Consider the following 11,470-nt stretch of genomic DNA (forward strand, 5'->3'; position numbering starts at 1 on the left):
GCCCTCTTTGCAAAAAAATTTTTTTTAGCTTTGTAAGAGAAGATGCTTTTTTGCTAAACCTGAAAAGTATTAAAAAGTAGCATTTAGAAGTTACATTAACTAATAATATAATTTTCTACCATATACAATTGAATGCACCTAGCTAACAACAACTTGCTTTGTTCTGGTTTCACCTCACTCCAGTCTAAACTAACTGATTTTATAGGTAGGCCTAATTTACTACACATTGTCATTTAAATAACCTGAAAATATTGTGGATTATTAAGGCTAATTTTACTAACCACTCTTGCTAAATGGGGTAAGCACACTTATGTTCTCATTTCAAAGTTGTTCGAGTAAATGATTCATTATAGACTGTGTGGACAGATCAGTTGTTGTCATGATTCATTAAAATTAATCTGTTCAAATGAGTCATTAGGTCACGAATTGGACATTAGCGGATGTTGACGTGTTGTGTGCGAATTGCGACTGTTATTAGGACATCGCAAAAGATTTGTCAACACAGAAAACACTTCACCACTGGATAGGATTTTCTTTTTGTTTACTGAAAGTGTGGTTTATGTCAGCTGCACGTGCAGGGCGCCTGTCATGAGGTGACGTTCTTTTGAGCAATATTCACACCCAGCGGTTATTCAGGAAAAACATTCTCCGAATGCGCCTCGTGAAACATGGATTCGTTCTTACGAACTTTTAGCATTGTGTCAGTTGATTTAGATTATTGTGTGTGAGGTAGAGAGAGTGCAAAGACGGTGCTTACTTTGAAGAAGAAGAGAGCTCGCGCGCACGAGGGAGGAGCTCTGCTCGTTCTGTCCGTCAGCACAGCAGTCGTCTCCCTCCTTCATTTTACAGTCGAATGGTGGCTAGAACAGCTCCAGGTTCAAAGGTCAATACGGAATGGATTAATCTGCGTTGTTTTATTTTTTTCTCAGATTAATTAATCGAAATTAACACATTATTTTGACAGCTCTAATAAAAATGTTTAATAGTTTTAATTTTTTCATCAGTTGCTCATTTAATTTAAATTTCATTTTTATTATGTTTTAATTTAATTCTGTCTTTATAGGACAGGACAGTGTATAATGACAGGAACTTAATTAAAGGTGCAATAGGACATTTTCAGAGAGGCTAGCAATAGCAAGTGTCTGGAGTGTCTCCAAAGCCATACCTCCTCCAAAACACATGAATGTGCACACACACACAGCTGCTTGCATGAACGCAGTGTAACCTCGTGGTTCTGATTCGGTATGAACTGTAAAATATGTCTACTGTTTGTGTGCTGTGCTCCGTAAATGATGTCCATCTACATAAACTCTGCACAGCATGAAACGCACTGATGACGTGTGATGTCTGCATGAACAGGGTGCGCGAGGGAATATAAAAACATACATTTTTAAACCAGTATAACAAAATGTTTCTGCAGAGAATCACCTATTGCACATATAATATTGTATCTGGAAATGACCGTCCGAATCTGAACTGTTCCATGCATTGTCACAAGAATTTGTGCTTACCGCTGCACCAAGGCTAATGGGTTTTAATGAAAGCTTTTGAAAACTGTTATTGTATTAGGACTGTTTGATCTGCTATTCAGCAGAGAGTGTTGCAGATTATAATGGCTTGTTTGTAACGCAATGGGACAGGGACCCTCCTCCTGCAGGCTGTCTGAGAAAAGCCCTTTATTTATGGTCTCCGTGAGCCGTAGGCCCTCATGGAGCAATCAAGCAGAAACTGTGTGAAATGGGTCTCTTGATGGGTCAGTAAAGAAAATTGACTGTTATATTCTGCTGGCAGGTGGCCAACAGACAAAGACAAGACACATTTTTGAGGAAGAAAATGGAGATTTTTATATCTTAAGTCACTTCATAACATGTCTGTGTCTGTTTGTTTGTGTGTGTGTGTGTGTGTGTGTATAAGATCACGCGGCTATGCGCAGAGGAAGCTGCCGCACAGGAACAGACGGGTCAAGTGGAGGAGTGTCTGAAGAACAACCTACTGAAAATTAAACAAGAGGAGTGCAAGACGGTACAGAACACATCCTCAAATATGCTTCATCTGCTACACGCTGGTTTGCTCTGTATCAGTTGCTATGGAAACACCATTAGTGTTTTTAAACCCACATCTGCTTTTTTGATCAGTAGAGATTCCCACACTAGACAAATAGGTGGTTGTTTTATGTTTGTGTGTGTGTGTGTGTGTGTGTGTGTGTGTGTGTGTGTGTGTGTGTGTGTGTGTGTGTGTGTGTGTGTGTGTGTGTGTGTGTGTGTGTGTGTGTGTGTGTGTGTGTGTGTGTGTGTGTGTGTGTGTGTGTGTGTGTGTGTGTGTGTGTGTCTATATATATATATATATTATGAGCATTTTTAGATTTTGACTGACTGTCATATTAGATATGTTAAAGGTGCCCTAGAATCAGAATTTGAATTTACCTCGGCATATTTGAATAACAAGAGTTCAGTACATGGAAAAGACATACATTGAGTTTCAAACTCCATTGTTTCCTCCTTCTTATGTAAATCTCATTTGTTTAAAAGACTTCCGGAAAACACTCGGATCTCAACATAAGACTGACTGTTACGTAACAGTCGGGATCATTAATATGTATGACCCCAATATTTGCATAATGCCAGCCCATTCGACGCATTAGACAAGGAAAGGCAGTATTAACGTCTGGATCTGTGCACAGACAAGGTAAGCCAGCAAGAACAACAGCGAAAAATGGCAGATGGAGCGATAATTGACATGATTCATGATAACATGATATTTTTAGTGATATTTGTAAATTGTCTTTCTAAATGTTTCGTTAGCATGTTGCTAATATACTGTTAAATGTGGTTAAAGTTACCATCATTTCTTACTGTATTCACGGAGACGAGAGTCGTCGCTATTTTCATTTTTAAACACGTGCAGTCTGTATAATTCATAAACAACTTCATTCTTTATAAATCTCTCCAGCAGTGTGTAATGTTAGCTTTAGCCACAGAGCACAGCCTCAAACTCACACAGAATCAAACGTAACCATCTAAATAAATACTTTACTTACATAATTCGAAGCATATTCAGATTCAGTTAAACTCCTTTGATATTGATCTGGTCAGTTAAGTAGCAGAGGGGGTTGTTAATCAGTTTCAGCTGCTTTGGTGTTAATGAAATGAACAACAGGTGCACTAAATGTGCAACAATAAGACGACCCCCAAAACAGGAATGGTTTTACAGGTGGAGGCCACTGACATTTTTTTTCTCTACTCCTCTTTTCTGACTGTTTTTCCACTAGTTTTGCATTTGGCTAGGGTCAGTGTAACTACTGGTAGCATGAGGCGATACCTGGACTTTACAGAGTTTGCACAGGCAGTCCAATTCCTCCAGGATGGCACATCAATACGTGCCATTGCCAGAAGGTTTTCTCTAGAAGAGCTGGACAGGGCCATAGAAGGTCCTTAACCCATCAGCAGGACCGGTATCTGCTCCTTTGTGCAAGGAGGAACAGGATGAGCACTTCCAGAGCCCTATAAAATGATCTCCAGCAGGCCACTAGTGTGAATGTCTCTGACCAAACGATCAGAAACAGACTTCATGAGGGTGGCCTGAGGGCCCGACGTCCTCTAGCGGGTCCTGTGCTCACTGCCGGCACCATGGAGCTCGATTGGCATTTGCCATTGACCACCAGAATTGGCAGGTCTGCCACTGGCGCCCTGTGCTTTTACACAGATGAGAGCAGGTTCACCCTGAGCACATGTGACAGATGTTAAAGGGTCTGGAGAAGCCATGGAGAATGTTATGCTGCCTGCCGGTTTGGTGGTGGTCGTTGATAGTCTGGGGAGGCATATCCATGGAGGGACACACAGACCTCTACAGGCTAGACAATGGCACCCTGACTGCCATTTGGTATTGGGATGAAATCCTTGGACCCATTGTCATACCCTGCGCTGGTGCAGTGGGTCCTGGGTTCCTCCTGGTGTCAGTTCCTGGAGGATGAAGGAATTGATACCATTGAATGGCCCCCATGCTCGCCTGACCTAAATTCAATAGAACACCTCTGGGACACTATGTTTCGGTTCATCCAACGCTGCCATGTTTCACCTCAGACTGTCCAGGAGCTCAGTGATGCCCTGGTCCAGATCTGGGAGGAAATACCCCAAGACACCATCTGGCGTCTCATTAGGAGCATGTCCCGATGTTGTCAGGCATGCATACAAGCACGTGGGGGCCATACAAACTACTGGGTGCCATTTTGAGTTGCTGCAATGAAATTTAAGCAAAATTGACGAGCCAGCTGCATCATTTTTTCACTTTGATTTTCAGGGTGTCTTTGAATTCATTCCTCTGTAGGTTGATAATTTTCATTTCCATCAAACAATGTGGCTTCCTTTCGTTCCTAACACATTACCCAGTCCATATCAGTATAGATATCCAGCATTTAATGAATGATTTGATCCAGCATTTAATGAATGAGATATGTGTATATATATATATATATATCATTCATTAAATTTAATATAAGTGACAATGTTATAAAAGATTTCGATTTCAAATAAATGTTGTTTATTTCTATTAATCAAAGAAGAAAAAAGTATCACAGTCAACTGTTTTCATTGATAATAGTAAAAATAAATGCAAATCAGCATATTAGAATGATTTCTGAAGGATCATGTGACACTGAAGACTGGAGTAATGATGCTGAAAATTCAGCTTTGCATCACAGAAATAAATAGCATTTTTATATATATTTAAATAGTTAGTTTTCAAATAGTTATTAAAACAGTTATTTCAATTTTATTTTCATTTATTTTAATGTTTCACAATATTACTGTTTTTGCTGTTCTGAATCAAGTGCGTGCAACACTGGTGAGCATAAGAGACTTTTTTCAAAACATTTAAAAATCTTATTTATTTTTTTTTTTAAGAATTAAACGAGCTTTTTTCGCTGCTCTTTTGTGCTTCACGTGTGAAATGAGCAACAGTCCGCTCACACACATCTTTAACAGACGTACAGGTTTAGTGTCTGCATTTCGCTCATTTCGTCCTCTTCTTCATGTGTAGGAGGTGTTGAACATGCTCAAAGAAAGCAAAGCAGACATATTTGTGGATCCTGTCTTGCACACAGCCTGTGCTCTGGATTTGAAACACCACTGTGCAGCCATCAACCCTGGAAGGGGCAGACGTGAGTATTCACTCTATTGTATGTATATATTTTGTAAATTCACAATATACACCAATACTTTTAAAGATGTTATTTACTTGCTTCACATATCTGCATATTAAACCCCAAAATATATTCTGATTGTCATGTGTTCAGTAGTTTCTCATTCAGAAAAGAATTCCCATCCTATATAATTTCACACTGAATTTTCCTTATTCACAGTTAAATGCATCATAAATACAATTCCATGTTGTTTAATTCATGATGCCTAGTTAAGATAGCTGGGTTGAGGGTCTATTTTAGAGACCTTGTTTCTGTGTTGGTAGAAAGAGAGGAAGAAATATGTGAAACTTGACAGATGGTGTGATTATAGTGTGTTGTTGTTTTTTTCTTCTGAACTCTGCAATTTGGGGCTTCTAACTCCCTGTGTTTGTAACCTTTTTCCCAGAAATGTCCTGTTTGATGGAAGCTCTGCAGGACAAGCAGGTGCGTCTACAGCCTGAATGTAAGAGAAGATTACAGGACCGCATAGACATGTGGGGCTATGCAGCGAAGGTCAGTAAACAAACACATTTAACTAGCTGTCCAGATGGACAACTAAATCATTTTTTTATAACTTTTCTTAAACATAATTACTACATACAAGCCCAACCTCAAGCACTAAAAGATGCCCCTTTGCAATAAAAAATGTATTTATTATTGTTTTTAGTGCTGTTTAAATGCGAATCAATATATATATATATATATATATATATATATATATATATATATATATATATATATATATATATATATATATATATATATATATATATATAAACATAAACTTTTATGTTAGATATGATTAATCGTGATTAATTGATTTCAAAATAAATTAGTTATATTGTTAATAAAATATAAATTCTATAAGTCGTATTTATTTATATATATATATATATATATATATAACATATTATATTATTATAAAAATATCTACGTTATTATAACTAATTATAATAAAAATTAATTAATTTAATAAGAAAAAATATTATTTTTAAATATATATATATATATATATATATATATATATATATATATATATATATATATAAAATGAATAATAGTATTAATAATTAATATTAATAATTTAATAAATAATATTAAAATTGTTATTATTAAAACAAAAAAAATCATATTACAATACATTTTCTTTGTTGTTATATTAGTATTAGTATTATTATTAATAATAATAAACGTATGCATTCTATTATATATAAACTATTATTATTAATGTTTATTTATTAACAAATTTTCACTTTGAGAATGTCGTCTAAAGGATGTTATGTTATGTCAGGTTAAGCTAAATTCTATGGACAGAGTGTATCTTCCTTATTATGAGTTATAGTCTGTGATTTCCTAGGTGGCACCAGCTGAAGGTTTCTCGGACCTCGCTGTGCAAGTCATGACTTCACCTTCCAAGAACTACATCTTATTCGTGATTGCGCTGGCTGTGTCCATCCTCTTCCTTGTGGGGCTGCTGTGTGGTCGCATCACCAAACGTGTAACCAGAGAGCTGAAAGACAGGTAGAGCGAGGATGCCGCCCATCCGCCCCCTCCTGTTTCACACGTCATTTCCTGCCCTCGCTGTTCTTTGTACTTATACCTGCGAAGACTTTGGGAGCTGTCAGTGGACCTTCTGTGGGCTGGTGCCATGTTTGGAACCCTCTCTAGCCCACCCAGCCACTGAATCCAAACGTTAAACTTTCGAAATGCTTCTCGAACAGGATCAAGATCGTTTTGGGACATTATGCCTTGATTATATTTGGTTTTTGTTTTTGTTTTGAGAGTGGCAGCCTTACTTCTTGATTGTAATATGGTCATGTGTCAATGCAGTATTTTTATTGTTGTATCTTTTCCAGTTTTTCAGAATGTGTGGTCATAGATAGGGCTTCAATCAGCAGCTTACATGAAAGTTCAGAAGCAATCTTTATATTTGTTTTTTTGTTTCGTTTTTTTTTTTTAATCTTAGTCCACTTTGGGTGGGATTGATTTTTGGGTGTCTACTGAATGTTTTGGCACTGGGGAGATAAGATGGCTTTTCTAGTCCAGTATGATGAACTTCAATGATTGTGACACATGAAATGGTGGTCTTTATCAGGTAAAAGACTTTTTATTTCACATTAAACATCAAGCATTAAACTTACAAAGATTATGACATTTGAATACACCTAGTAAACGCCAAACACCCCCACGACATTAAAATTTAGTACATTGTGACATTATTTTGATAAGTTTCCTCACAGAATGCCCATTACGTCGGCACAGTTTTCTTTTGAGTTCTGTCATTCCCACAATTCTCAATAGTTTTCTCATTGCTCATTTTTACTACTTTATGGTTTTTAAAAATGTCACTGTAATACAAATTGGTTCAAATATGCAAAGGTAGTACAACAAATACAGCAAAAGTAAATAAAAACACAAAGTCATAAAATGCTTAGTTTTCTTTGAACTAAATGTATTTTTATTTTGATGGGAAATATCATCCCTTTGGAATTAGAAGGTTCTTTCTGACATTTTGGTTATTTAATTATTTACATTATGTGATAAAAAAAAAAAAAACACACAATTTTGGGACTTTTTATTTGAGGAAAAAAAAAAAGGTTCTGTCTACAAAGTCGAATGGAATGCAAAACGCTCAATATCTCAAAACTGCTCAGAATGCAGATAGAACCTTCTAATTCCAAGGGGAAAAAATGACTGGTGTTGGAGTGTTTTTTTTGAGATTCACTTATCCGAGTGTTCTGAAGCAACGTCCAGTTCGCGCAATTATAATGATGAATATACAAAGAGTACAATATTCAAATAGACCTTTAGAGAAGGTTCCGTGTTAAAGATGCTTTGATTGTCCAGGGCCAAGTTTCCTGCGGACCAAACTTGCAAGGTTGAACTTGACTGTATACCCTGTTAGATGTATTTTTTTCAGAGGTACTTTGAATGTTCACAGGACGATTGCACTTTTTTGATGTTTTGTTATGTTTGGCTTAAGCCTTATTTATTGTTTACAACAAATGTGCTGATCTTGGTTTAATATGTGTGTGTGTGTGTGTGTGTGTGTGTGTGTGTGTGTGTGTGTGTGTGTGTGTGTGTGTGTGTGTGTGTGTGTGTGTGTGTGTGTGTGTGTGTGTGTGTGTGTGTGTGTGTGTGCATAGAGAGAAATATGTTCTAATGTTGCCTTTTCTCTTTCTCTGTCACACCAGTGAAAGGAAACATCCATTAGTCCCCATTGATGGTGGCTCTGAATTTTTTCAAAGCTGTACCCACAAACATCTCTACGATGAAAAGTAATGACTTACTTGTCTTTGTCTATTTGTTACTGAGTTACTTTGATTATAACTGTGATTATATGCATAATATTTGCTGAAGACATAGGGAATTTCTAAAAGATACATGCATGCTTTCCCCCCCAAACTCATTCTGTGTCCTCTCATACATGAGAAAAATGTGCTTTGTGCAATAATATGGTGAAATAGTACTTTGACAAATCAAAATTCCACCCCAAATTAAAAAAATAAATAAATAAAACATATTTTTGGATTATTATTATTATACCTTTTCATTTTATTTAATTTTCTTAACAGAATCTGTACCACTATAGAGAATATATTGTGCATTATGTATATTGTGTCTCTTAAAGAGTGTGCAAAGCTCTATGAAATCCATTTGTCTACTATCCTCAGACAGTGCATCCAAAACTTTGTCATAATTTACTGACCCTCGTGTCATTCTAAAGCTCTATGTATTTCTTTCTTTTGCGAAACACAGAATAATATATTTTGAAAAATGTTGGTTCCCAATAAGTAGGATGATGATGACAGAATTTTCATTTTTGGGTGGACTATCCCTTCAACAGATTTAAAAATCTTTTTTCCAGATTTATATGTTGTAATGCTTTTTTCCTTTTTTTTTTTTTTTTTGAGCTCGGGAGGCCACAGGCGTACTGCTTTTACCTCTAGCATTGATGATCTCAATGTTCTTCTGTAAATAATAGATCTAATGTGCAAATGACAGTGTCTGAGATTTCTGGTTGATTGAAATTTGGACTGTAAAATTTTACCGATCATATGATCACATTTGAATATATATTGTAGATAAGTAAATGTTATTCTAAATATATTTCTCCTAATTCATGCTTTTAGAGACTGATCATGATGATGTTTTTTTTTTTTTTTTTTTTACTATTTTACATATAACTGGTTTATAATGGTAACTTGTATGTCATTGGAGTGTAAAAAACACAAAGCTGACTGTGATGGCTCATTGATCACTTTCTTTTGAAACTCAAAGTGAGCTAATGTTCTGTTTGAATTGAACTCTGCACTAGTTTGGAAATCAAGTGATTCTTAAAGAGTTTTGGAGAATGTGCATGGAATATTGAGCCTTTCCAACTATTACAACTAGAATATTTGCTTTCTCTTTGAAGATTTTTTTTTTTGCCTGGAAGATAAACCTTTTCTTATGACAAAATTTAGAAGTCCATATGTTGAATGACCGTTGTTTCTTTTTGTGTGTGTGTGTGTCTCGTTTTGAAAGCATCTTTTAAAGCCACAAGCGAGAGCAAAACCTGATTCTATTACTCTGAAAAGTGACATTGCCAGTCACAATTTCCCAACAGTCAGTGCAGAGCCAAAGATGATCCTGCTTTGTTTAAAATGCTCCTCTAAGCGGCTCTAACATCTGCTCATTATTGTTTTTCATTCAGTTTCTTATTAACTTCCAATTGACTAAACATTGTAACAAGTTATGGCTGTGATATTTTCTCAGTTTCTTCATCTTGCCATGTAACATTGTGACAAATCAGATTTTTGTTGGTTTCCCTAATTCTGTACAGATGATGAATTCAGTTTAATAAAATGCTGTAGATTTTCTTACCATTCCGTTTTGTCTCTAGTTTTGTTTTATTCATATGGTATATTGAATATTAATTCAGTTATTCAGCTAAAGCTACACATATTTATAAATTATAACACCACTTTCTCAATGGCTGTCTTTTTAATTCATTTGGTGACACTTTACAATAAGGTCCCATTAAAGGTGCAATATGTAATATTTTTTCCAGTAAAATATCCAAAAAACACTAAGGCCAGTGTTATATATTTTGTTCACTTGAGTACTTACAATATTCCAAATGTTTTCAAATATTTGTAAATCATGAGTAAATTGCAACTTTAACCAAGGCTCCGGGACGTGTGAGTCGTCGCCTGTCAATTGCGTCATACCCGCGTTACCCTCGGTTTCTGGATTTATTTTGTAGAAACCATGGAAACACCAAAGACGCTTTAATATATTACATGTTTTATTAGACAAGGGAACAACTGTTTAGATATATATATAGACAGAAAACTAATTATTGTTATATAGCTCAACACCGTCTGTTACGTAACAGTTGGGGTGTACGCCCCAATATTTGCATATACCAGCTCATATTCAAGACATTACACATGGGCAGCCAGTATTATCTGGATGTGCACAGCCGAATCATCAGACTAGGTAAGCAAGCAAGAACAACAGCGAAAAATGGCAGATGGAGCGATAATAACTGACATGATCCATGATAACATGATATTTTTAGTGATATTTGTAAATTGTCTTTCTAAATGTTTCGTTAGCATGTTGCTAATGTACTGTTAAATGTGGTTAAAGTTACCATTGTTTCTTACTGTATTCACGGAGACAAGAAAGCCGTCGTTATTTTCATTTTTAAACAATTGCAGTCTGTATAATTCATAAACACAACTTCATTCTTTATAAATCTCTCCAACAGTGTAGCATTAGCCATTAGCCACGGAGCACAGCCTCAAACTCATTCAGAATCAATTGTAAACATCAAAATAAATACTATACTCACAGGAATCGATGTATGCATGACGAACACTTTGTAAAGATCCATTTTGAGGGTTATATTAGCTGTGTGAACTTTGTGTTTGCTGTTTAAGGCAGTTGAGAGCTCGCGGGGGAGCGGGAGATTTAAAGGGGCCGCACGCTTAATCGGTGTAGATGTAATAATGGCTCAAAATAGGCAGTTAATTAAAAAAAATTAATTAAAAAAAATCTATGGGGTATTTTGAGCTGAAACTTCACAGACACATTCAGGGGACACCTTAGACTTATATTACATCTTTTGAAAAGGGGTTCTAGGGCACCTTTAAAATTAATTGCATATCAACTCATCCAATATTTAATATATTCTAAAATCAATCTATCTTACTGCAGTGTGCAACAGTGTCTCGCAGCCACAGAGCGAACGCACAGAGTAACGTTATAACAATTTTCAACACACTCAAATGCATCTAATATGAT

The 11,470-nt window shown here is 35.9% G+C and overlaps 1 protein-coding gene across 2 annotated transcripts in view; it reads left to right on the plus strand.

The window, feature by feature from the left end:
- Positions 1 to 9,992, plus strand: part of glg1b (golgi glycoprotein 1b) — a 73,720-nt gene extending 63,728 nt beyond the window's left edge. The window contains exons 23-27 of one of the 2 annotated variants that reach the window (XM_067389938.1): positions 1,915 to 2,022; positions 5,035 to 5,155; positions 5,583 to 5,689; positions 6,534 to 6,697; positions 8,371 to 9,992. In XM_067389938.1, coding sequence (XP_067246039.1) covers positions 1,915 to 2,022; positions 5,035 to 5,155; positions 5,583 to 5,689; positions 6,534 to 6,697; positions 8,371 to 8,458 — 588 coding nt within the window. In that variant the 3' untranslated portion in view covers positions 8,459 to 9,992. Of the gene's footprint in view, positions 1 to 1,914; positions 2,023 to 5,034; positions 5,156 to 5,582; positions 5,690 to 6,518; positions 6,698 to 8,370 lie in introns of those variants that run through there. The other variant, XM_067389939.1, reaches the window with a different exon arrangement.
- The last annotated feature ends 1,478 nt before the right edge of the window (positions 9,993 to 11,470 follow it).

The sequence above is a fragment of the Chanodichthys erythropterus genome, chromosome 7, assembly GCF_024489055.1.
Source record: "Chanodichthys erythropterus isolate Z2021 chromosome 7, ASM2448905v1, whole genome shotgun sequence".
In the NCBI taxonomy this organism is placed as follows: domain Eukaryota; kingdom Metazoa; phylum Chordata; class Actinopteri; order Cypriniformes; family Xenocyprididae; genus Chanodichthys; species Chanodichthys erythropterus.